The following is a 27082-nucleotide window of genomic DNA, read 5'->3' as shown; positions in this document are numbered from 1 at the left end:
AAAGTGTGGTCGCAGCCTGATTCGATTTTATTTTTAAGCGCCACCCTCCCTGTCAGCGGATTGGTAGGATGCAGATCCTTCTTCTCATGGATTGGTCGCTATTTGTAGACCTGGTTGTGTAGCTAGGCTACTGCTGCCTGTACGTGTTCCTGAAACCTTTGTGTCAAAGTGAAAGAAAGAGCACTAGTGTTTAAAAATCGGAGAGATGCAGATTATTGAGAAACATTACTTAGCGACTGTGTGTAGCGAGATATACTATGGAATACACTGAAAGTTTGAGCAGTCGCCGACCAACAAAACGTCTACAATTTCAACACGGTTGTTTTTATCTCTTCCTGTCTAGCATAAATGAACGATGTATTAAATACACGTTGACTACGTAACTCATTAAACGTTTAACTGGAAAATTGCATTTCACATTTTAATATGACATGCATTTGTAAAGTACGTTCACACACATCATTGCCTCTAATTCCAACTAATAGTAAAAACAACAGTTCTAATATGTTATGGCTAAAAAGAAAGTTGATTTTTAAACAGCATTTTACTCACTGTTACCCCTAGGTATGTTTCATCAGTTGAACTGGATGATAGCTATTTGTGGTTTTAATGTTTAACATTTTGGACAACTCATTCCTTTGTCATATCTGGTACACCTTTTTTTATATTATTGTTACTTCTTGTTCTTTCTGCTCCGTTTCCTCATCATGCTTTCAGAGGCATAATCAGTGAAGATGTAGCTTTCGGTAGTACTTTGTTGTTGTATAGCCTAGAAACTGTTCACTATTCTCTGTGTCATTAAAATTACGTATTAGATGTTAGAAATATTTTATATTTATAAAAATCATTTTCACCTGAATCGCCAATATCTTAAAAATCGTGTATTGCTTTTCATTCAGTCTTTTTTTTTTTTTTCAGGGATACAGGAGGTGCAGTTTAACGTCGAGGTTTTGTTTTGTTTTTGTTTTTTTAGGCCTGGCCTTGTGTCAAAACCTTTAAACAGCCTTGCTATAGCTGGACTTGTTCAGACATGTTCCACGTACTTACTCCACTTTCAAACATGGACTCCCATATGTCCTACAGCACGTAAATGCATCAGATGTGGATGAAATAAAACACTGCTCTAGCTTTAGTTTTAATGACCGAGAGTTTCACAGTGACGCGCTCACGTAGCACCAGCTCCATCATTCGGAGGACATTAACGCTAGAAAGACAGCAGACGCTGGTTTAGGACGGTGTGTCCAAGCTGTTGTGTGCGCATCAGTCGCCCATCTGCTTACGATTCAGTTTACAAAAGGCTGCAGACGGGACAGACGGGCCTGTCCTGTAACTAATGTGAGGCGGCAGAAAGCTGTAGACATTTGTTAGGACATGCACAGGATCTAATTCCGGACGGACCCGATTAGCAGTAACACTCCAAGATTAAAAATCTTTGGCTTATGACTGCTGATTTTTGGTACTTTTTAATGGCAATCAGCTTTAAGCAGGTAGCAACCCGTTACTACTGCTGCCTTTATGGGACGTTGGTTAAGGAGACTTAACGATTTCTGTTGTTTTTTGTGTTTCCACACTACATCTGCATCTTCAGCAGTGGGGAAACACATTTAACAGTCTGTTTATCTTCATAAGGCGAGGAGGAAAAGAAGAAGCAGCCAAACGTGGTTGTGGTAAGTGTTGCTGTTGATACAGTGTGACCTTCTGGAGGACACGCATCATCACGTGTAGTGTGTGTAATAACCCTGTCATGTTACTGTACCGACACCATCATCGTGTGGGTGTTGAGTTTACAGCTGCTGTCTCACTTGTATTCACAAGCAACGCGCTAAATTCTAATTCGTCATAACAGAAGACAACATGTGTTTCTGTGATGCATCACACAGAGAGAGACGATGATTTAAAAGATGCAAGGTAACTAAAGGGGCTTTTATGTTAGGTACTGTCTACTCGCATGGTTGATGCTGGTCTAAGGCGACCATCCAGTACCTGTCCCACTTCACTTTTTATGCACCAACGAAAATAAAAAAATAAGTTGACCATTTGCTCCATCGTTCTCCTCTCCTGAAAGCTGCAGATCTCACTCAGTGTTTTGGTAGCCTTAGAATCGCCACGTGAACAGGCGACAAAAACACAGCGGATTTCGCAACGTCCACGCTCACGAACACGCGCCCAGCCCCTGCAACTCGGAGTGAGCAGGCTGCAGTGTTTACATGCCTCCTCCTTCTCCCTCTCCCCCTTCCTCCTCCTCCTCCTCCTCATCACTAGCATCCTTTTCATCCACCTCCTCCTATCGTGCATGGTGACACGACGACACACCTGATCGTTTCTGGGTGTTGGACCTCAGTCAGTGAAAAAAAATACTAAAGAAAAACAAGTATATAAATCAATTAATAAATACCCAAAGCACTGCATGTTTCGCAGATGTAGTCTTCAGACAGACGCGCGCCCTCAACGTCAGAACAACAAGGGTAAGACGAGGACAACCTATTATTTTGGGGGGATGTTATTGTTTTTGGTTGTCATTTGTTGCACAGTGTCACAGATGTGTCTCTGACATCTAACCAAAGCGGCAGCTGCGCGGAGGTGTTAGTGGTGGGTGGAGAAGGTGGTCAGGTTGCTGATATGTTTTGGGTTTGTTTTTATAGGCTGTAATAGAGATCAGTGTGGCCTCAACGCCTAAATGAATCCTCTAGGAATCTCATTGATCTGTTTCTAAATTTAACTGCTGTGGGCTGCTTTTGGTTTGGCGCAAAACCTTAGCAGTGGGCTGTGTATTGTGGTTGGGTTTTTTTAAAGGAGTTATTCTAAAGACACAACTGTTTAATATTCTTTCGAGTTTATTATGTTCGTTTTTACTCATGACCTTGCAGTTGTTTTGGTGTCGGGATCACATGAGGTCAGGGGATGTTTTTATTGCATTTTAACCTTGTAAAAAAAAATATTTTCATGTCATGAATTTAGACGAATACCCTTTAATGATACACAGATAAGTTATGACAAAGTCTTATTTTTATATCACGTAGTCATTTGTGTAAACATTCGAAGAAAAGACGTGATACATAAACACAACGTGTCATACCTGTACACAATAATTCGGTAAAGTTATCTAAAAAAACTCAAAGAAATGTGAAAGTTCAAATTTTTAAAAAAAATATTACACAGGTAAAGAACGGAATTCATATTCTTATCTTGTATTTATTTACACATCCGGGTATCCACGCTTTCCCTCCTTGTCTTGGTGGTGCGTTCAAACTACATGGGAAATCATTTAAACGGTACAATGCAGTACCAAAACTTGTGAGCTGTGTTTGTTCTGAATCCGAAATATTTAATTAAATTGTTGGTTGCAATAATTGTTACCGGAAGAAAATAACATAGACTGTCACACAAGGGTAAATTGACTTAATTGATTCTAGTTATACATTTATTTAAGGTGGTGTTGTGGGAAATACTTATAACTAAAGGCAAAGGCCAAGTTTAGAAATGTTAGTAAAGGTAAATGTTTACATTGACGTTATAATCTCTTATTGGTATTTAGGTAATTACAATTACAATAATACTATGTATGTAGTTTTACCTTTCATTTCAAGAAACAGCACCATATTCAGGCCACAGTAGAAAGTATACAATTGCCTTATATCTAAAAGAAAGCTACAGCAATAACCCAGTTTCCTGAAACAGTTAGGTATTGGCAATGCCTCCAGTGTCCCAGTTTGTCGTGCCAGGTTTATTCCAAGAGAGCTTTAAGAGAAGTTGAATGGCACACTGGTGAAACTCCTGTATGTTGTTGATCATAAACATATCTACATTTTTAATGTCATCATACAAAAACACAGTATTGACAAGCAAACCAATAACAATAACGCCTAGAACGGGGGTGCCCAAACTGTTCCACAAAGGGCTGCTGTGGCTGCAGGTTTTTGTTCCAACCAAGCAGTAGCACACCTGAGTTACCAGGTTTAATCAACTGGTCTCAGTCTTCAGACAGCTGATTGGTCAAACTATGTGCTCTTGGTTGGTTGGAACAAAAACCTGCAGCCACATGGCTCCTTTGGGGAACATGTTGGGCATACCTGGCCTTAAAGATATCGTAAACTTTGCCTTAATGTGAATTGGCCTCAAACCGATTTCCATCTTTTCCACGGGAGCATGAAGGCAGCATGCTCGCTGATTGCATATAACGGCTGTCAGTCATTGCTCCATTTCCCGCCCATTTGGTGACGTTCCTGTACCAAAGTAAGCAGTCCAGTCCATCACGCACACAAAAGACACAACAAAAGCTCGTGCAGGGAAAATTCAGACCCGTCAGCAGCCACAGGACACAATAAGTTCCCACCTGGCAGCATCACACATGGACCAGAGCCTAGGACGACGACACATATTAATTTAACTTTGAAAAAAAAACCTACTTATACCAGCCAGCAGTTTTCCTCTTCAAGCTGCGTTTTACTCAGAGCTCATCCAGGTGGTGAGTACTGCACGTCAACATTTCGCCCGTAAAAATAGAATTATTTCACGTATAAAGCAGCAGACACCGTGGTTCTGGTGTCGTGCTGGGTTCACGGACTGCCTCAGCCTCGGAATGAAAATAATTGGAAAGCAATTCAGCGACACTGTTGCACTTAACTGGCGTCGTGTTCTTTGTTGGACACTAAACACGTTTTAAGAAGAAGGTGACGAAAATAAAGGATTGTGTCAAGTTGTTAACCCTTCAAAATTCAAGAGTTGTTTATTTTAATGGATAAAAATGCTCACTCTCGGACTGTGATGACGCAAAAGCGCTGTTTTTGAGGGCTTAGACTGAGAGAGTCTTTTGTCTGGAGACTCTTCTTCCTGTTGTTGGTTACCACAGACGCACAATGTGCTCGGCTGTCTTTGTTTTCACGCTGCACACTTTGAATATCAGCTGTTTCTGTTTACCTGTTCAGCCTCACTTCATGTCGCCCCTGTGTACCCTCACGCGGGGCTTTTAATTGTCTTTATTGTTGTTTTTACATGCCACACGACAGTTAAAATGATAGTTTGACCAGTTGTGAGTGAAGCAGAAGGATGAGACAAAGGAGACACGAGTTCTGTAACGTCGAGTAGTCACGAAAAAAAACGGCTCTTAATTGACGACAATCAACGACTAACTGCACATGTTAAGGTCAGCTTTTTAACCATTTTGAGCGAAAAAAATAAAAGTTTTTCCGCTTTTTAATTTTTTTTAAATGAGCAGATGATTAGACGATGTCTACTTTGATCGAAAATAATGTATTTAATACAATTAATAATTAATTGTCAATTTACATTTGAAATAAAAATAAATTTGAAATAAAAAAATATTTGCAACTACATGTTGTTTACTAGATGACAAGTAAGCAAGTGAAGAAGAAAAAACTAAACTAGTTGTACCCCTGGTGTTGTTATTGTAGTATTTGAAGTATAATTCTGAATGCAAAACCGAAATAAATAATTAGTCATGCGAATAATTGGAAATCAGTCATAATGTAAAAAACAAAACAAAACGAAACACAGAACTAAACCCTAATTTGTCATCTTTTATACACATTTCACAACATTACCACAACAAAAGATGTGAGGGCAGTGTATGTGCGTGTGTCTCTTTGTGTATGTGTGTGTGGAGAGTTAATTTTACCAATGCTGATGATATATTATGACACACTTTTCAGTCGTCTGTGTGTCAGTGTTCCTTTAAAGAATAAGAATGGACCAAACACTGTTTTTTTTTTAGTTGAGCAGAGCATTTGTTTCTCGGTCTTTGGTTAGAGTGAGGATATTCAATGACAAGTGCATATTTGTTTTTGTAAAGTTGTGTGCGTCTGTGTGTTTGTGGAGCAGTCACACTTTACATCAGCAAGGTGGCTTCCTGTTGAATTGTGGAAGCTCCTTTGTTTTCATGTCTGGCTGATGGTTTCTGTGCGACTGCTGCTGTTCTTCCTGTTGCTGTGAGGAGACTCGGGTCTACAGAAAGACCAGCTCCAGACCCAAAGCCAAACACACTCTATTCTAGACTCAGTGACGGGCAGCTCCAGTTTACAGTGCACAACTGGAAAGTTCTAGAGCTGCTGTGGGCTTTGTGTGTTTTCTTTTGTTTGCACTCTGTTTTAGTGAAGATCCTTTGTCATGCGCTGTTGTCAGCGATGGTCACCGTCGACACTCTGGGAGATGCTGTACACAACAGACTGTACATTTGTTGTTAAGAGAGAGATAGTTAATTGACAATCTAGAAGCTTTTCATTTTTTCTGAATTTCTACAGCATTTTTCCTGAAATAAAAAAAAGTTTTTAACAATTTGATATTAATGAGAACAACACTTTTTTTTTCTTGAGTTGTAGTGGCTATTTCCACCATAGAAAGACAGAACATAAGGAATCTGCTTCATTTTAAGCAATATAATAATACTCAAAAAAGCGGCCACTAGCGAGTAAAAGCGGTACTGCGTGTCATATTCCACTTCAACTGTTGCCCCCTATGCTCTGAGACTGAAGGCTATTGGAGGAAGACAGAAACATAAGGCTACAGTCCTTCCCAGTGTTACACAGCTGTTACACGGTGTAATGTAGAGGTTAGAGCAGTGTGTTTTTAAAGTTCTAGGTGTCAAAACTATCTGGTTCAGTCTGGAGGTTCTGCAACAAGGCAGAGATTGAAAGAAAATGTGCGTGTTTAAAGTCAGCGTCACAGCCACAGATACACAACGTGACCAGAAGACAAAAAAAAAAATACAATAGCATACTTTTTTGCAGTTATTGACTGGGATTCAGCTACAGATACATAAAATGTATTATATAAATATAAATTAATAATTTATATTATAATATAAAATATTTAATCAAATAAATATGAATTAAATATGAATATCCTTTTTTTTGAGCATCAACATAGTGATAAGAAAGTGTAAATCTACAGAATTACACAACAGAATGTTTGGGTGCCTGAGTTTTGGCGATAGCCTCTGCAGGTCAGTAATGGTACTGCATGCACTGAATCAACAAAGTGAATCTCATTTTTGGTAATTTCCTGGAAGACGACATGATAAGCCAGTAGGTTTGTACAGTAAGTAACAGCAGTGACAGACGCTGTGTTTACAGAGAAAAGAGCTCCACGTCTCTGCTGTCTAACTTGAATCAACAGAAGCAACAAGATACCAGAGCAACCCTCATTATTTGACTGTCATTTGCCTGTGGCTGTTAAAGTCGACAGACACATCACTTAAGTAAACATAGCAAAACAACTATGTAATGATAACACCTCACTATCAAGTCTTTGGACCTGCTCCAGCCAAACACTGATCCAAACGTACAGTAAATGTTGATCTGTAGAGTTGGAAGGACTTGTTGAAGCAGTAAGCAAATAGATTTTTTATTTCTGTTAAAATTTTCAATAATTTAATAAAGAGACACCTGGTAGAGTGAGCAGTCAGCAAGCTTGCCTTATAGCTAGAACGTCACTGGTTTGATCCCCAGGCTTTATTTATGGAGTTTCAATGAGTCTATTATTTATATGTTCATATTTGTACCTGTTGGTGTTGTAGCTGATCTTAAAGTAAAACTATATGAAAGTCTGTATGTACAGTAAATGTAAAGTATTGTTAACTATACTGTGTCTTGTTCTGTCAATTTTAACATAAATGTCCTTCATTTATTCCATGTCCTGTACGGATTACTGTCATGTTGCACTGGAGGTTAAAAGTTTTTTGACACGGTGGATGAACCTGAGGCTGTAATCTGACATGCACTTTGTTTATATATAAGTAAACATTAAGTAAATATTTAGTTTGTCACTATCTGTAATCCTGGAGCTCAGGGAGTCCAACGACTCGCCTCCAATTATGGTCCTTGATGTCCGTTACACCATGAAGTCTGCTGTAAAAATCAAACTAAGGTCTTTAAATAAATGAGATGCTGCCTTTATTTTTCTGTAGTCTTATTTGTAAACTGCATTTTCTGGCAGTCTGCAGTCACACGTTGGGGCTTGACCACAAATAAGTCATTGATTTTCATCCATTTTGAGTAAAGTGCTTAAAAAGTTAGTAGAAAAGATGTAAAAGAAGTGTCGTAAGAAGTTCTCAGAAAGATTCAGAGGAGGAGTATCTTGGGTGGAACAGGTGATTAAATCTGTTTTTTAGATTTGTTATTGTTGATCTAAGGTGATTGATCTGTTTAAATAAAACTTTATCAAATCACACCAGAGGTAATTCTTGCGGTGCAATGTGAAGTATGAGGGTAACTATGAGGGGCGGGTGGAGTAAGTCTGAAAGGATCAGTCCTTGGTCCAAATAACCAGAGAGAACTGCTTGTACGTGAAATCACTTCTTGAAATATGTTTAGGACCTGGACATGTTCTGGAAGAATAATTTTGACACCTTTTTGGGTGAAGAATCCAAAGGTTGTCTTCTCTCCTCCCCAGAGAAGTCTGTTTTCTCTGAAACACTTTGCTGACACTGTTCTGTCAAGTTCCTCCTCTGAGTAGGTGTAGGGAGATGTTGCCAATGCTGGCATAGCAACCAGGAAGAGACCTTCATCCAGAGTTACTTAGTACAACATACAATGGAAATGCCTTCTTATTTGGAGGTGCCCTGTGATGGGTACAACTTTCCTATTCCCAAAATATCTTATACTTCCAGAAATATGGTGAACATTTATGATGTAATATTTTTTATTAATTTTTTAATTTAATTTAATTTTGTGTTTTAATTTTTTATTGTATTTATTTTTCAATTTTTTTCTTCAATTTTTAATTTTTTTTCAATTTATTTTTCAATTTATTTTTCAATTTTTCAAATTCATATTATAATAAAGATGAGTGTCACTCACCACGTTTACCGTTTTCTGTCATCTGCAGACTCGTTTTTCTCCCGTGGTGTCTGTGTGGAGCCTGCCACACACCCACTCCACAACAACGACGGCTTTGGCTTGCATTTTCCAGTGTTTCTTTTGTCAGCAAGTCCAGCAGAGCTGCAACTCTTCCAGTGCCAGCCCTGACACCAGCGAGGAGCCCTGCCCCATTGACATGGTGAAGATGACCAAGTCTAAGACCTTTCAGGCTTACCTGCCAAGCTGCCATCGCACCTACAGCTGCATCCACTGCCGGGCACATCTGGCCAATCATGACGAGCTCATCTCAAAGGTACGACACGCCCTACAACGAGTCCCTTTGTCCTTCCTGTCGAGGCTAATTTAAATATTGTTCCATAATCCCAGGTCTTTTGTCAGGTCAGATACATTATTTCCCAAGTGTAGTTTATGTGTGGACCTATCACAGGTATTCAAAACAGTTGAATTTATAGGTTATATAAAACATTTTAAGCCAAAAAGATGGATAAAATAAGTCCAGCAACAACAAGGCAGTATTTTTTTTCAAAAAGAAATTTAATTGAAAAAAAGAAAAGAATAGAAAAAACATTTTAAAAAGAAAACATTGAAAATAAATAAATATAATAAACAAAAAATACAATTATAATGAAAAATCTTTTACAAAATATTAACAGTCGGGTAGCTTACTAGAAACTAGGAGAAAAAAGGTCCAAACATACCTGAAAGTTAGCCTTACATTAACTGTTATGGTGTTAGCAAAAACATAAGGTAAAAATACATTTGGTGAAGATTTTTGAAAGGAGATCGAATGTGTCGCAGAAATTGATTAAAATGAGCCGAAAAACCAATATCTTTCAACGTGCAAAAATGATAAGTTCAGAAAGGCTTCAGGAAATAAAGTAAATAAGGAAATAATTATTTTAACTAGTTGTTATTCAATTCTTTAATTATTTTATTTATTTATTTTTTTTTTGCATTAGTTGATATTGTGACTGTAGACGTTAAGGGAATTTGTGCCAGTACTATAAAGTGACAAACCAGCAGGATTTACTGCTTTAGTTTCATAGTCATTTTCAAACAAACTCTCACTGTTTTATCAGACTTCATGCATGTTTTTATTCCAAACTCCTCTGCCTAACCTCAACACACCTAGCCTAGTCACACCTCTTTGGGTTACATTGGAGTCGCAGTAATAAAAGAAATTGACAGTGTCTTTGTAATATTTACCGACCAGTAAATCAACAAAGATAACTGTGACTTTTCATTCTTCTGAGCCTCAGCGCTGATGGAGTGCATCAGTGTCCTCTGCTGTTAGTGAAGCAAACGGTTGTGGAGTTGGACTGAAGCTGCTGTGGTTTTATCTCAAATTCACCTGTCTGTGAAGCTCATGTCTGGACTGATCCACCAGTAGGAATCCAGATTCACAGATACATCTGTAAAAGACAAAAAAAAAGCTCACCATTCCGCACAAAATGCGTTTCTTCCAAAGCTATTTTCTTCTGTTCCCGTGTATGAGTCTAATTTGAATCCTTCAGCATCTCTCCTAACCTGGTGAACTTTTAAAAAATGGAATCTATACTTGAGGCACTCAAGTCTGCCCCCTAACCACCATTGTCTGCGATCTCATTGAAAAGAGCATTTTACTTATTTCCACTTTTCTTTTGCCTGAAGTAGAGATAATAAACGACCCCTTTTAACTATAACAGAAACCAAACATGTTCATTTTAATTAATCAAAAACAAACCCTCACAACCTCAAGGCAAGACGTAAATAAAATGGGTTTTTTTTAGGAGGTGTTTCACAGACTTTCTTTCATTCAGCCGTGTGCACATTGATGTACAGAGATGACAAGTCGTCAGTGTTGTCACAGTAATGGATGTATTTGTGTGTGTGGCCTTGAATGTAACTAAGCAAAACTCGGCGTCCGCTGCACTCGACGTCCTGTTCCAAAATGCTCTACTTTGTAAACTTCACGCTCGTCTGGACTCGTAAAAATAAATGAGATATGTCAGTTATTTGATGAAGTGTTTATTTTACAGCCTCATCCAAAAAAAAAAAAAAGTTGTCTGCGAGCTGACGTGACTCTAGTCGACAAGTTTGAGGGCAGCGCTGCTCTGACTTTGAAAGATTTTCTTTTCTTTTTCTTTTTTCTTTTTTCATCAAACTAGTAATTCAAATGGAACATCTGAAAGGTCCTCCAACTGTGTCCCAGGTTATTGATTGGCAGGGAGTGCTATTTGTAAAAATGACTTCATTTGAACTACTTGTTTATTAATTATTATTAACATTAATATAACCCCTATATATGGAATGGAAATATTGAAACATTAGATTGCACTTATTTGTAAATGTATACAGATACAGGGGGCGCTATTTGTAAAAACTACTTCATTTTACCTAGTTATTAGTTATTGTTAATATTAAACATTTAAGTCAAGAGTCTGTGAGCAGGATGTCTTTATTAGCACAGCTCGTAGGATTTAGATATCGAACATTTTTGGTTGATTTATCCATTCATGTTATCTCGCACTCGCTTTGTTTTTCTTGTTCATTTTCACCACCTCTGAAGCGCTCTGGCACCTCCTGGGGGTGAAACGGTGATGTAGCACATTTTATACACTGGTAACCAAATGCTCTCGATGGAAAAACAAGTTAGTTGGTTCACTTCATTTGCATGTAGCATCAGAGCTAAATGCTACTTTGTCTTGTCTGGATTGAAACCTTGTCTCTTTCACTGGTTTCAACCTAAGGAAATTTCCCTCCTGTCAGATCAGGGCCTGGTCTGTCCAGCCAGTAACATACAGCATATCACCATAGCAAAGAAACAGAATAAATCCAATTTAATCTTATTAAGCAGTGGAGAAATGACTGTTAGTTAGTGTTGAACGTCCATGTTGTCCTAACACATAACCATGTTGACATCTGCACCAGAAACACTGCCAAAGTGCTGCTGTAACCATAAAACCTACAACTGCTGAGCCAAACAGTCCTTAAACTATCAGATGAACCAGAGCAGCAGCAGCTGACACCGTGACCTTTGATGAGATATAATAATACAGTGACAGCACGCTCCCCGGTGAGCTGCACTCTCCCCATGCTCTCCATCGATTATTCACATTGTATGGAGACAGATGATCAGGCTTTACATATGAGTAGTGGAGATTGGCAACCAACAACCATTCCATATATACACACACACATATATAAACACATACAATATACACATATACATACAGTATAAACACGTGTACATATATACATGTATGTATATATATATATGCACACATATACACACATATATATACATATATGTACATATATACAAACATATAGAGATTACAACCAACAAATATATATATTTGTAAATATTTATATATATTTGTTGAATGTAATTGCTCTCTCTATATATGTGTGTATATGTGTGCATATATATATATACATACATGTATATATGTACACGTGTTTATACTGTATGTATATGTGTATATTGTATGTGTTTATATATGTGTGTGTGTATGGAATGGAAATATTATTGAAACATTAGATTGCACTTTATTGTTTGTATATATATACACATATAGCAGTATATATGACCTTATGGTCACATCTCAAATAACTGTGTTAAAGTTTAACAATAAACAACTTATCCTATAATTATCACCCTGATATCACAGGAAAGTTTCACTTTCACTTTATTCCTTTATTCTTTGTTGCGTTGCCGTCCTCCACGTTGTATGTGTTGCAGTGTTCTTCTTGCTTTGATGTCATTGGCACATCTGTGTTTCCTGACATACACCCCCGCCCCCCAAATGGTAGTCCACATGGGGACGTAAATGCACAGGAAGTTGTGAAAGTGATGATGGTGACGGTGAATTCAGCTGACTGTAGCTGCAGTTTCAGCCAAACAGAGGTTGGTTGTTGAAAATGTCAGCTTGTAAATGAGTTTTTGAGGTTTTCCTCAAGACGATTCAGGCACAGCTGTGGTCTGGGGAGTGGGGTTTGGAAAATAGCTGTGGAGGAACACTTACATCACTGTTAAGTGACCTGTACGCCCGATGATGATGAGCTGCTCGCTGCTTCAAATGTCTGATTGTTGATGAGGCGTAGAAATGGCTGCCTCAAATACTTTGGATTTTGACTTTTTACTGCAGCTACTACAGTGACCTTAAATGGTGTTAGATTGACTCACAGTCATACTTTACACTGAGTCACATTCATTGACTAATACTATAGCTGGTAATGTGAGCACGGACCGACTGATGCAAGTGTCAAATCAGATAAGATGAGAAAGACTTTTTCAGCTCAAGTTTCAAGAGAAAGGAAAAGTTTTAAAAAGTGTGATTGTATTTTTTTTTTTTTTTTGTTCGAGTTGCGCCACATTTCCTTCAGAGGTGACACTAGAAATGCAAGATTGCTGGAGAACCAGTTGCAGCTGACAAACGAAACAGTTCCAATAGTGCACAGAAGTTATATGACGCGTTTTGGGGAATTCCCCTACCAGTGCCGGGAATTGAATCTCGGACTCGAGCAAGAACTATTGAAGGAAGTCTTTGTTGTTTGATTTGACCTGGCTACACCCACCTTGGCATTGCCGTTTTTTCCACTTGCCTCACGGGATTTTCTACAGGAACAGCGGTACAATACACTGAGTTTACTATGTCACCTGGGCTGCATTCATCAGTGTCGAGACAGACTTCAGAACAGAACAGGTTGCTGTGACTGTGAATTCCTGTTAGACTGCCTCTCTGAAAGGCATGTCACCTCTAACCCCTGACCTTTGACCTCTGAAAGGGCTGCAAAAACAAAAGCAAAAAAAAGAATTACTGACTTCAGCAGTCAAAGTTCTCAGCTGTAAAAACCCAGCAAACACTGCTTTTACTGAGTCAACTGTTGCCCGGGTTAAGCTGCTGCTGTGGGTGTCAGTGCTGTAAGGTGACTCCTGACAAATGACCCCTCATGTCCAAACAATCCATTTTAATAATAATTGGATTCTCAGAAGGCAGTTTCCACTGTTGGCCATTGGTTTTCCTGTAAACACGTCATAGTTGTTAGCTGTTGATGAAGTAGCTGTCCTTCATCTTGTCTGACAGGCGCTGACATGCCCATGTTGAGAAGCCAGATTGAGATGGTTTGGACATGTGCAGAGGAGGGACAGTGATCATTGGTAGAAGAATGTTAGAGATGGAGGCCAAAGAGGAGATATATGGATGCAGTGAGGGAGGACATGCAGATAGTTGGAGTCAGAGTAGAAGATACAGAGAACAGGGAGAGATGGAAATCAATGATTCACTGTGGCAACCCCTGAAAAAGGGAAAAAGAAGTAGCACCAGCAGCTAATGTTGCTCAATTCCACAGTGTTGACCTTAATGATGTTGCACTAGTAGGAAGGTTTTTTTTTTTGTTTTTGTTTTTGTTTTTTTTATCTCCAAGTCTTCCATAGTGTTCAAGCTTGTCTATCATTAATCATTAATGCTAAGCGATAACAAGCAAAGAGAACACAGATTTGTATGGTCACGTGACTGTAAAATCCAAAATAGAAGATGTATAGATGCAAAAACAAAATCCAATAGTCCATTATTAATCTGTCTGTCTGTGTGGTGTCTGTTCTCAAACTTTGTTGCCATTTGTTCTCTCAGTCTTCCTCGACGACTCCAGCCGTCCTCTGCGTCAACCTTGCTAAGCTGATTACATTACCGAGGCGAAGATGATACCGTTAGCCGACCCATTTCCTTTAGATTGAGTTACGGGCCAGTCTTCATGTCCACATTAGATTTGTCACCCCGTGTGAAACTGTAAGTTTGTAAAATTCTTGCACTTCTGCTGTTTTTTTTATTTGCTCTGTGCTCAGAATGAAAAAAGGAGGAACTGTATTCATGCCAGCAACAAAGAAAAGGTGTTGGGTGAGATTGACACTTCCTGGCAAATATATTCCAAGACTTTCTGTGAGAGAGCTGAAAATCTCCAGAGACGGTTATAAAAACTGTTTGCCTCCCCCCACTCCACCCTCCCACCCTTCACTCCCCTGTTGGTGCTTGCATAGAGTCTTAGAGGCATTTCATCTGTGAGCCACGAGGCAGACGGAGCCGCCAGAAAGAGAGGATTAACCTGAGCACACAGGGCCAGAAGGAAGTAGTGGAGGTACTGTACCCTCCCCCCTCCTTCCTAAGGTCTGAGTGGCTCTGGATGAGTTGGTAGACTTGGTTTTTGTCCAAGGTGGGGGGTTTGATCCCAGGTGTTACACCTGGGTGAGATCCAATTCCAAAAAAAAGCTGTGCTGTGAGTCTTCGGTGTGTAAATGAGGAAAGTACGATGTAAAGTGATAAGTCATAAAGATTTGGAACAAAGTCAGAACGACTGTCAAATAGTCTGTCTACAGAGGTGAACATAAGTCTTAACTATATAGAATATCTATTATATATATTTGCATATGTATATATGTATGTATATGGGTATATATGCATATGTGTATGTATGTACTGTATGTATGTATGCATGTATGTATGTATATATATGTGCATGTATGTGTATATATGTATATATATTTATGTTTCCTTCACATACTTTCTTGTAAAGTACGGTGCTGTTAAACATTTTTTAAATCTGACTTTCTCTCAGGCAGTGCAGTACTGCAGCTTCCCATTTAATCACATTTCTTTATTCTTTCATTCTCTCTTCAACAAACAAACCCCTTTTTTTGTTAGGGTCCTGGGGGGCAGCTGGAGCCCATCTAGGCAATCATCAAAAATGGGTGGGTATATCCTGGACCGTTGCAGGTCATGTATAGAGACAGACAACAACTGACTCCCACACAGTTGTCAGACTGACATGGTCAGCTTAGTGTCCAAATGACCTTACTTTGTGGTTATGGACTGTCTGAGGAAGTTGTAGTGCTCCGAGTACATAAACTAATACAAATAACAGGAAGTCCAGAGGGACCTGTTGATGTGGAGTTCTCAACCCGTCAGGACCTTCACTTTAACTTCTCAGTAAGTTATGTTCTAATCCAGGGACGTCAAACATATGCTCCACGGGCCAAAATCGGCCCGCTATGAGGTTCAATCCGGCCCGCTTGATGAATTTTAAAAGTAAAATTTCATAAGCACCTAATGTTTTGCTAAATGATATTTCATTAAATATTAATATTTAAAATTTAATTTAAAATTTAAACCCACTTGACATCTGACCAGGCTGTATGTGGCCCCTGTTGTAGTCTGTTTGTAGTTGTTGACGAAACATAATAAATATTGATATCGTCACACAAAAGTTGCAAAAGTAAAAGACTCAAAAGTCATCAGATGTGACATCTGTTGTTATCGTCTCTGAGCATCTCCTAATGTCCCTGTCACTGTCTGTTTTTGTCAGTCAGAGATTACATCACACAGCATTGTGTCAACTTCTGATCTCAGTGTGAACAGAGTTGACAGCTGAGCGTGAAGGCTGTGCACAATAACGTGATCCAGGAGATCCGAGACGTAGCCCTGAATACTGAGAGGGCTCAGACAAGTTCAGCAGCGTGGCTGAGTACCAACATCAGGTCGATGAAAACCTGTCAAATGCATTTGTCATACATTTAATTTCTCCCAATTAGTGGTTTCACCCCCACCCCACCCCCTTCTGTTTAATTTGCTCTTTAAAACAACAGGTTGGCAAAACTCAGCTAGTTTAGGCTGTACACACACACACACGTTCACACAAACAGACTGGTTTTAGCAGATTTTTGTGTGTTGACTTAGAGGCTGGGAATAAAACTGAACAACTGTTGAGAGGGATCAGAGAAGACATGAGTTCTCAAACAAACTAAAGCTGAGTGAATGCATCAAACTCTTGTACAAACTAGCCCTGGGTATTAGCAGGTGCCTTGCAATATTTTGCCCCACAATGACGATAATATTGCGATACAGCAATTATGAGATAACTGATATATTGGAGTACATCTCACTCACGATATCTGTGTCACTGAATCCATTTTACATGATGAACAAAGTTTGTTTGTTGTACCCTTTCATTCAGTGTGTAACTGGGTTAAACATGTAAAGTTTGGTTGACCCAAGCTAACAGATGGACTGGGTCGATAAAAACTACAGTTTCTAATCCGATTTATTAACAGAAGCCCAAACAACGCATTTTTGTCTTGTTTTATTGGACTGTTTTAACATGACACGTTAGCATGTGATAATGCAAAACAATGACGTTAATATTTGTTGAAGTTGTTTTAGAAGGTTGACAAAAGTGTATCCTTGTGCTGTTGGTGAGTTTCAGTGAGTTTGAGCGATGATGTAGTTTGACGTGAGACCAAAGTGCTAGCGCTGTAGTGCAGTATGCTAGACTTTGTACTGAACTTCGGTAGTCATTGTTAATTTAGACAGTGAAAAAGGATGAGCTAAGACGCTAAAGCCAAATTCAATGTACTTGATGTTTTACGTATGACTGTAGACTTGACAAGCTGTGTTTTATCTTGATTTAAATGCTTTGAATAAAGATTTAAAACTTCTAACGGAACCTAAGAAAAGTTACTGATTAGTCCATATGAACTTTTACTTAAAATATGAATTGACTGTTTGGACACGTGGTCTTTTAATCTCAGTGTTTATGCTTCTTTATGATCATCATGTCTTTTAAAATTATTCCTCTTGATTTGATGTGTTTTACTTCATTAAAATACCAGAAGAAAACAGGTTTGAATGAGTTTTCTACACTGGTGGGAAAAAACTGGCTGCTGTTCGCATTTGAAGCTGTTTACGTTCCGAGGTTCAATTTGTACTTTGTAGTTTTGGCCGAAGGAACAATTTTCTATGTGGGAGGTTTTCTTCTGCTAAGTCCCAGGTGGTCAAGAGGATTCAGGGATTTTGAGATTTTCTTTGTAGAGTTTCCTGTGCACAAAGTGTTTTTGAAAACAAATGAAGTTGCATCAGCCCAAGAAACATGCCTGGTTATTTTATTAAAAAAGCTGAAGTGCCTCCAAGAGTATTTCTAAACCGAATCTCTTCTTATGTTTCTGGAAACCTCGCAGAATTCTATTTTTTCTGCATTTTGCATTTGGTGGATTCTGCTGTTTACCATTCTAAAGCAGCATCCTGCAGCTCCACACTCGTCTACAGTGTATCTCCAAGCAGCTCAGCTACAAAGAGCATCTCTGCCAAAGTAAAAATAGACTGAGAAAAAAAAAAAAAACAGATGAGGGCGGCCGGAGATGGAGGTGTCCCTGTTTTGCCGGTGGTTAAGTTGGTGTCGGAGCTACACTGAAGTACAGATATGACAACCAACTCTTGTCACGTGGAGTAAACCCTGCCCGCCCTCCCCCCTCTCCCCCCTCCCTGACCCAAACACTGTAGAGAGAGACTTGTTGTGAACTCCACAGGGATTGACCTACTTTCCTCTTGGAGCTAGAGGTTACACGGCTCACAGCAGTGGACCGTGTGTGTGAACGTTTTATGTGTTTTTTTTTTTTTTACTTTAATAAATAGACGTCGCACTCCGAGCAGAGCAGATACAGTGATGATGATCTGTTTCACAGTTATAGTGCCGTGAACCTATAAACAGCCTTTCTAATTTAAACAAACTGATGAAGCCACAGTCAGACTTTGGTGGTGTCTGTGGTGGTATCAGTGGTGGTGTCCGTGGTGGTATCAGTGGTGGTGTCTGTGGTCAACACTGAAGGCAGCTGGTGCTTCTAATAGGCCTTATGACTGGGTTGCCCTCTTGCAATGGAAAATGCAAATCCGATTGGACTGTCTGCTGGCGGAGGATGACGGGTGACCATCGTCACCCGCTCTTACCTCCTCACTGCTCTCTGTTTACATTAACATACAGTAATTTCATGTCTCTGAGACTCAGAGGCAGCAGATTATTTATGAAGCCAGGCTTTAGGGTTACAGTCTGTGTTAATCACTTCTATATAAAGTAATTGTCCTTTTATTGCTTTGTTGTGGTCAACACTCATTGTTTGTTTTTTAGACTTTAATTTTTTAGAATTTAAAGTGTGGTAAAAAGTGGTTAAAAAGTATCTGTGTAGTATTTTTATACTTTTGGTAACCAATAGTCTTTATGAGAAACATGTAGAAAATATAACATTTTGACTTTTTTTTTCAGATTCTCATCACAATTTTTCAACGTCTAACCATATATTATGGTTTTGCCAAAAATCTTTTTTTTGCCAAAAAAAATTCAAAATGCTAAAATGTTGTCAAGAAACATGTATAACAGATAAATTTGTGAATTTTTGGTTTCAAAAATTTCCATTACAATTTTTCAACATCTGCCCAAAAATTAATGAAAAATTAAAAAAAAAATGTTTCCCAAAAATTTCTCAAAATGCTATATTTTGAGATACATGCAGAAAAGGTAAAAATTGGAATTTTTGCCTGTTGACAGAAAAAAGCCATGTCAGAGTGACATAAGGACTTACTGAGGCTGGAACTGAGCCCACAACCCTCCATTTACACCATGTGCTGACACACATCACCCACCCGAGGCACGCAGTAATAACAAGAAGAAAATAATGTAAAAAGACGTGAATAACAAACCATGTCACTGTGATCTGAAGTGATTGTCAAATTACTTCAGATCACAGTGACATGGTCTATTTTTTTTCACTTCACTTTTTCAAATGGAAATACAAGTATGTACTTCCAGAAAATCGACCCATTATGTTTTAACTAAGTATTTTAAGACAAAAGAAACAAAATTCAGTCTGGTTCTGCTTCTGAAACGCATTTTATCATGATTTTGATTTTGAGACAAGGATGTTGGCGTGAACTTATGAACTTGCAATAAGACACGGTACCCAGATCGGCCACATCACTGCCACGGTCGGGAATTGTTCAGAGCTATACAGACAGGATAGACTGATATTTCAAGTTATTGGTGAGGCACAGCCTCGTTCTCTGCACAGAACTGATCAGACATTAACATAGGTGTAATCCTAATCCTGGTCTAATGTCTCACATACTGTATTTCTGCAGTGCCTGAAGGATGTGGCTGTAACTTAGAGGGAATGGAAAGAAACCAGTATTTGTTTGTTAGAAAATCTCTACAGGGTGTTTAAACTGTCAGTGTGTGTTTTACAGCATGAACCTAATCTGAACGTGTGTGTGTGTTCTTGGTGTAGCTATAGTGTGGGGACATTAAAAAAAAAAGTGTTGTGGGGACATTAGTATTGAAGTATTGTAGTATTGAATTGCAGTTCTCCACTTAATTTAAGGGTGTTTCAAGGCTCAGTTTAGTGTCTATATTTTTTCATGTATATTTTCATATGTATATACATACAGTATATAAAAATACTATTTTGACATTTTCTTGGTCTCCTGGATTTTACTACAGAGAGTTTTCCTCAAACTTATTAAATATTTCTGAAAGCAGTGCCTGTCAACAAAAGACGGGGATACAAGGTTATTTCTTCTTAACAGTTTTCAATTATCCTTCAATTTGACATGATAACAAACGGCTGGTAAATTTTTTTTTTTTGCGAGCATCCTTTCATGGAGCTACCTCCAGCCATTTGAGTGTGGGAATGGTGCAGAAGTGGAGAAACAAGTCTTTTTGTAAAAAAAAAAAAAAAAAAAAAAAAAGACGCCTCAGGGCGTCATTCTTGTACACCGCAGCTGGGTCTAGGTTTTTGTGGTCAATTATGGTCAATTAGTCTGATTTCTTTTTTTTTTCTCTCTTTCATGTTTCAGTCATTTCAAGGGAGTCAAGGAAGAGCCTACCTGTTTAATTCAGTGTAAGTACCAGTCTCGCAATTTTATCTAACGTGGAACCTTTGTGGAGGTTTGGTAAACAAGACACAAAATGACTCACATTTGTTAGAAACCTGGTTTGTGTTGCATTTAAAAGAAAGTTTTGTTCTTTCTTCTACCTTCAGCTGCTGCTGCTTTATTTTTAGTTTTCTTAACACTTTACACATGTTGAGAAATTCTTCCAAAAAGGTTCCTCGTCCAAGTTTGAAAATGTTAAATGCATTCACTTGAAATGTTGAAACAGTGGTTTAGAGTGAGGAGCAGTGTGAGTTCATATTTTCACAAAAACCCAAGGATTTCAGCAATGTTACAACATAATTTTTACAGATTATTCTGAATAACTAATTTGGTCACTCAGATGGGGAAAAGAAACATTTTGTGGATACAATTTTATTCAAAAATTTTCATCATAGTTTTTCACCATCTGTTCCCAAAATTAGGGTTTAGCTGGAAAAATTCCAAAAACAAAATTTACCTAAAATCTTTTTCAAAAGGCTATATTTTAATGACAAACATGCAGAAATTATACCATTTTGAATTTTCGTTTTCAAAAATCTCATCATAATTTTTTTGAAATCATAACCAAAAATTAGGGTTTTGCCATAATTATTTTTTAAAATGCTATATTTTGATGACAAACATGCAGAAATGATAAACATTTGAATTTGTTTTCCAAAATTTTGATCATAATTTGTGATCTGACCGGAAATGAGGGTTTTGTCGAAAGATTCCCCAAAAGAATCTTCAATTTTTCAAAATGCTATATTTTGATGAGAAGCATGCAGAATAGATGTAATTTTGAATTTTTGTTTTCAAAAACTTTCAATACATTTTTTTAACATCTGAGCCCAAAATTAGGGTTTTGCTGAAAAATTCCAAAAACAAAATTTACCTAAAACCTTTTTCAAAAGGCTATATTTTAATGACAAACTAAAAGGTTTTTGACATCTGACCAAAAATTAATGTTGTCAAAATTTTTAAAAATTTTATAAAATTTTTCAGAATGCTATATTTTGATAAGAAACATGCAGAAAAGATCAAATTTTGAATCGTTTTTTCAAAGATTTTCGACATTTTTTTTTAGCATCTGACCAAAAATTAGGGGTTCGCCGACAATTTCCCCAAAACAAGTTTTATTTTATTTTCAAAATGCTATATTTTGATAAGAAACATGCAGAAAAGATCAAATAAAATAAAAAAAAATAAAATAAATCATAATTTTTTACCATCTTAACCAAAATCAGGGTTTTTCTGAAAAAGTCCTAAAAAAAATTTCCTTTTTTTTTTTTTCTCAAACTATTTCAGCAGTGTTGTGTTTAAGTCCATGCTGGAGAAAAACTGGAGTCTGGGATCACTTACTTCAAGCCCCGTAATGCTTGGCATTTTGTTTCTTGACTGGTCGGAACATGTTTTGTTTCTTTAAGGCTCGACTCTTGGTTTTAATGAAGCTCACAGAAGTTACTTCACCTCTAGAGGCTGTAGACATTTTCAAGTGTCACAGAGCTACTGTTTCTTACCACTGCAGTGTGTAATTACTGTTCTCACCTGGTAGAGAAAACTAAAAGAAAGCAGGCAGTAAAGGCAGAATAAATAATCTCAAACATGCCCACTGTGAAAGCAGCATTAGGCTAGAGAGCAGTCAGTTACAGTGTTCGGAGCAAACAATTTAACGGCTTTTATACGAACTTTGGATGGATACATGGAAGAATGAAGTAATTAGTCCTTGTTGTTACTTTAATTTAAATACCACTTAGCTAACCGACAGTGTTTTACTGGGAAGTTGAGCTAGTATTTAGCAAGGGAGAAAAACCAACACTGATGTCACTAACCACAGAAGAGTTACAGTTCTTCCCCCCGGTGCTCTTTAACAGCAAGACAATATTGTGTTGCTATTTTGGGCAACTTAATTTTTTTCCAACACTTTCATGTGAAGGTTGTGGTGATTTTGAATTATGTCCTTGTTTTAGTTTAACATGAGCTCAGGGTCAAATGCTAGCTGAGACTCAGGATGCACAGTATAATTTTTTTTTTCATTAAGCACATTTTGTTTATGTTGACCTCAGGAAAACAGATGCTGAGGTTTGATGGAACCAAAAACAACATTTCTAAAACCTTTAGAAAGAAGAAGTGAAGAGAAGAATTTGTTTTTTTTTCAGAGTGTAATTCAATTCCAAATGTGTTGTACTTCATGGCTAACTCCTTGAAGCTCTTGAAGCTAGTCAATTTATCTGTTCTGACAAAGGTAAATAACATCCAGAACAGACATGTTGTTTTAGCTCATGTTAGTTGTGGTTAGCTTACATGCTAATGGTTCTGCTACAGTGGATGGAGACTGGAGGCTTTTGCTCAACTTTCTCAACTTAAATTAGATTACCAAAACAAACCTAACATATTAATGGTCAAATATTTATTGGTTATTGCTTATACCATGCTATTCTAGTTAACATAATTTATAGCAATACAATAGTTCAAAGAGAACTGTTTTACTACTAATACTGGTCTCACTGTGATATGAAATGACTCCAACTCCTCCCCGACCTCTGGGACCTTTTCCTCAACCATCTGTCTTCCCCACAGGGTGAATGTCGGCTGCGGGCCAGCTGAGGAGCGGGTACTCCTCACAGGTTTACATGCTGTGGCTGACATCTACTGTGAAAACTGTAAAACCACTCTGGGCTGGAAATATGTAAGTTTCCTCTCCTCTGTTTGTACTTTCACTCGAGCGCCCGTACATGTTCTCACACCTGACTCCGCACTGCTGCACCGCTAGTCGTTAGTTAGCCTCTGAAAGTACAAATCACAGAGTTACGGGTCAGGAGAACATGGTTGCTCTCATTAAAGCATTGCCACTTTTTGTTCAGGTTTGTGTTTAGGCTCAGCAGTTGGACACTCGGTGGTCTCCTAGCACACAAGATAATTACAGAGCTGAGAAGGTTGGCCACAGACAGCCAGACTGGTTCCTCTGAGAGTCTACAGTGATTAAATGTCAGGCCCATTTTCAATGGTCCTGTCCTGGTAAATGTCTGAAATGACCAAGGAAGTCTGTAAAATAACTGAACAAAGCATAAGACAGGGACTTTTTTGTGTGTATTTACTGTGCATTGCAAAATATAGTTAGGCACATTTAAATGTCAAGTCATTGTTTTTAATTTCTTTTGACACATAACAGAGGTTTTTTTTTTTCTTCTTTACAGGAGCACGCCTTCGAGAGCAGTCAGAAATACAAAGAGGGAAAGTTCATCATCGAGCTGGCTCACATGATCAAGGACAACGGCTGGGAGTAATGGAGTCGCCGGTGCTCTTTATTGAACTGTGTGGAGCAATGACCTCCCACCGCCCCGAATCCAACCCAACCCCAACCCCTACAACAGCCCTCCATAAAATAGCCTCCACCCACTTGTCTCCTTTACATGCACACACACAACTGCTCATCATGAAACAGAACTGATAAAAAAACCCGACCAGGCATCGGAGCATCTCTTGAAGATGATTTAAAAAGAAAAAAAGAAAATCACGCCAAAGGAGTGCCGTAGTTTACGTTGAAGATTGTGTGTGTTCTTCTTTGCAGCTCCAGTGCTTTTGGGTTCTAATCCCACCCACATACTCTTACCTCGCTCTTTTGTCCCCCAGACTCCTCCACGCGAGAACCACGCATTCAGATGGTTGTGGTGATAGGTCGACTACTCTGTGTGAACGGAGACAGACTTCATTGAAAAAATTTTTTCCTAATTTTTTCCCCATCCAGTGAGACGGATACATTTATTTTTGGGGGGTAATTTACTGTTATTTGATATAGTTACAAACTCCTGGGTTTAGTAAGGTTTCAGTTTGATAATTGATGGATGTTACTGGTTAGCATTTTATTTTCCTGTCGAACTATGGTCTTGTTTTATTTGTTTATCTTGTTTTGATTTACTCGTTTTGTTTGGGTTTTTTTTTTTTTTTTTTTTTTTTGGCTTGTTGTGTCTTTGCATTTAGCTGAGCATGCTTATCTTTGATAAGGTCCAAATGAGTAATCAGGGACGATGGGGGAAAGAGGAGGAGGAGGTAGAGGAGTATGTTGTAGTTCCAATATGTAGCAGCATCTTGCTTTATTTTGGGCGGCAATGAAAGAGATTGCAGCTGTGTTTTTCTTTAGTCCCCATTTCCCCCCCCTACTGGTAGCACCTGATTTTGCCCTCTTTTTTTGTTACCAAATTTAGACGTGTGTGCAAGGGAATCTTGAGTGTGTGTGTGTGTGAGAGAGAGAGTGGATACTATATACATACATATATTTGTAGTGGCTTAAGGCGATTGTGGCTGGTCCCATTTTTGCAGCAGTGCTAATAGTAAAGGAAAAGAAAAAGACGCAGAAATAGTTTATAGACGGAGGAATCTGACATTAGTGGGAATTAATCATAAAAACCATATGGAGTCACATGACCGTTTGTAATATTCCATTTGTGTGTAGTTATGAGATAAATGAGAGACACAAGTTAACGTTAAGATATACAACGCACACACATCTGATGATCACGTGTCCATGGAAATACTATGACAGTGTTTGTAGTTCGTAAATAATGGAACATGGATTTTATATATATTTGCCGTCATGCACATATGTGTACATGCATATGTCTGTGTGGTCACGCATTATCACAGCGGCATACTTGAACAACGCTACACGGTTTGCACTTTGCAGAGGCCTTTGGTTCATCTGAGTTTAGAGGCAAAAAAACAAACCTTTTTACTCCTTTTTTATTGCTTTTTGGTGACTGCACAGAAGAGCGACGGATTGGTGGAGGTAGAGAGAAGGTTGGAGCAGAACAATTTGGAGTATTTTGTTGTCGTCATTAGGTCCTTGCAGTGTTAAATGACTTTATTTATTTCTAAATTTATTTTGTTTTTGGCTTGAGCTTAAATAGCGTCATCTTTTTTTCGATTCTTTGCTGCTGTCCTAGAGATCCCATTATTTCCCCTCTCCTCTGGTAGGTCTTTTGCACTTTATGCTCCGTCTCACCCATTCTCTAGGAAACTATGACTCGTAGACTTTGTCTGTGATTTGCCTCTAAGCCACATGAATCTTTGTGCCTCTTCAAAATATAAACAGTTCCACCTTTTTTTTGTTTCTGTTGTGCAGTGCATAACTCTGACACCCCCAAGTACACACACACACACACACTTACACTTATAGATGCACAAACACACCTTCATTGTTGAATCACCCCTAAACTATGGTTCTGCAGCCAAATCCTTACTTGTATTCATTTTCGGACACCAAGTTGCTAAACTAAGACATTTATAAATATATATATTTTCTATGTTAAGATTTAAAGATTCGAAAAAACAGAGGAATATTCACAATATTCTTTCTCAGAGTAAAGATTAAGAAAGACGAGGTAAAGACGTGGAGGGATTCCCCGGGACTTTGTGTTAGAAAAAAAAGAAAAAGTTAGCGACAGGAGTTTGGGATGGAGGAGATTTAACAAAAATCAGCAGTGATTGATTACTTTGCCGGCAAGGTCAGTCATATCACACGACCTTTTATCACGAAAACAATGACAATGCAAACCCTTAATATTAAGCAGTGATACCTACTTGAAAAATATATAAACAGTTAAGATATTGGCCCCTGTTACAGGTTTTTGTACATAAAGTAACATATTTAAGGTTTTATATGTATTTCTACAGGGTTAGTTCAGTTACTTCCCCAACTTGAAGCACTTTTGTTCACTGTACCTCTGACTGTGTGCACGTGTGCGAGAGAGAGCGTGTGCGCGTGCATGTGTATTATCCCACATGTATGCCAAAGTGAATGTTTAGTTCTGTTTTGTTTCTCTTTCTGTCTTTTTCTCTGTTGCTTTTGCTTGAAAGTTTTTTGTTTCTTGCGCTTTTTCTCAGACCCCTGTTTTGTGTTTGTTCTCTCCAGTAACCTGTGAGTGGAGAACCAGGCTGGTCTGTTTGTGGAAGAGGTTAATCCCCAATGTTTGCTTCCTTTTGTACATTTGTTTAGATTTTTGTTTTGGCGAGAACCCGTTAGAGGGTCCATGTTTAGGTCTATGCTGAGCCATGTAGATATTTGAGGGTGAGCTGGAATCTCCCACCATTTCACCGGGAGAGCCTTTACAAAAACCCTTTCTGCCACCACACCCAGTGTCTCCTGTATAGAGAGAAGCCTTTCAGCATTTGTAAAATGCCCCCTCTGGCTGCCATTGTGGAGGTCCTTCACTTCTGGCAATGCTGGCTAGGATCAAATGATTGTATTTCTGGACAACTCTGTTCTGTTGTTTTATCATGTTCTGACAGAAAAAAAACGTATTTTGAATGGTTGTATAAATCGAATTATCTATTATCTACTCCAACCGCAAATTGCTACATCCCAGTTGAGGGGCACGGCTCAAAACAAACACATTTCAATCTACAGAAGTTTGGTTTCCTATTTCAAATGGAGCGACGAAAGTGTTGGATTTTTACGTTTGAATTTGCACGCCTCTACCTGCCACAGTCACTTGCACAGTCCTGGTACCCAATCAGCACATGTACTGAAACAACACT

General features: G+C 38.4%; 1 protein-coding gene across 3 annotated transcripts; it reads left to right on the top strand.

The window, feature by feature from the left end:
- Positions 1 to 24266, top strand: ypel1 (yippee-like 1). 3 transcript variants are annotated; one of them, XM_017043113.2, is made up of 5 exons: positions 1 to 1667; positions 8842 to 9126; positions 20489 to 20532; positions 23126 to 23234; positions 23743 to 24266. In XM_017043113.2, exons 2-5 carry the CDS (start codon positions 9010 to 9012, stop codon positions 23830 to 23832), a joined length of 360 nt encoding a protein of 119 aa, XP_016898602.1. In that variant the 5' UTR covers positions 1 to 1667; positions 8842 to 9009; the 3' UTR covers positions 23833 to 24266. The 3 variants fall into 3 exon arrangements, with proteins under 3 accessions (XP_016898602.1, XP_016898601.1, XP_008334311.1); XM_017043112.2 differs by lacking the exon at positions 1 to 1667 and adding an exon at positions 1717 to 2465; XM_008336089.3 differs by lacking the exon at positions 1 to 1667 and adding an exon at positions 4027 to 4465.
- The last annotated feature ends 2816 nt before the right edge of the window (positions 24267 to 27082 follow it).

This window comes from Cynoglossus semilaevis, chromosome Z (assembly GCF_000523025.1).
Source record: "Cynoglossus semilaevis isolate Cse_v1.0 chromosome Z, Cse_v1.0, whole genome shotgun sequence".
Taxonomy (NCBI): Eukaryota; Metazoa; Chordata; class Actinopteri; order Pleuronectiformes; family Cynoglossidae; genus Cynoglossus; species Cynoglossus semilaevis.
This window is presented reverse-complemented; position numbering and strand designations above follow the sequence as displayed.

Coding starts and splice junctions, on each gene's coding strand:
- ypel1 (XM_017043113.2), top strand. CDS start 9,010: ATGGTGAAGATGACCAAGTCTAAGACCTTTCAGGCTTACCTGCCAAGC. Junction 9,127..20,488: donor ATGACGAGCTCATCTCAAAG/GTACGACACGCC, acceptor TTCATGTTTCAG/TCATTTCAAGGGAGTCAAGG. Junction 20,533..23,125: donor GCCTACCTGTTTAATTCAGT/GTAAGTACCAGT, acceptor TCTTCCCCACAG/GGTGAATGTCGGCTGCGGGC.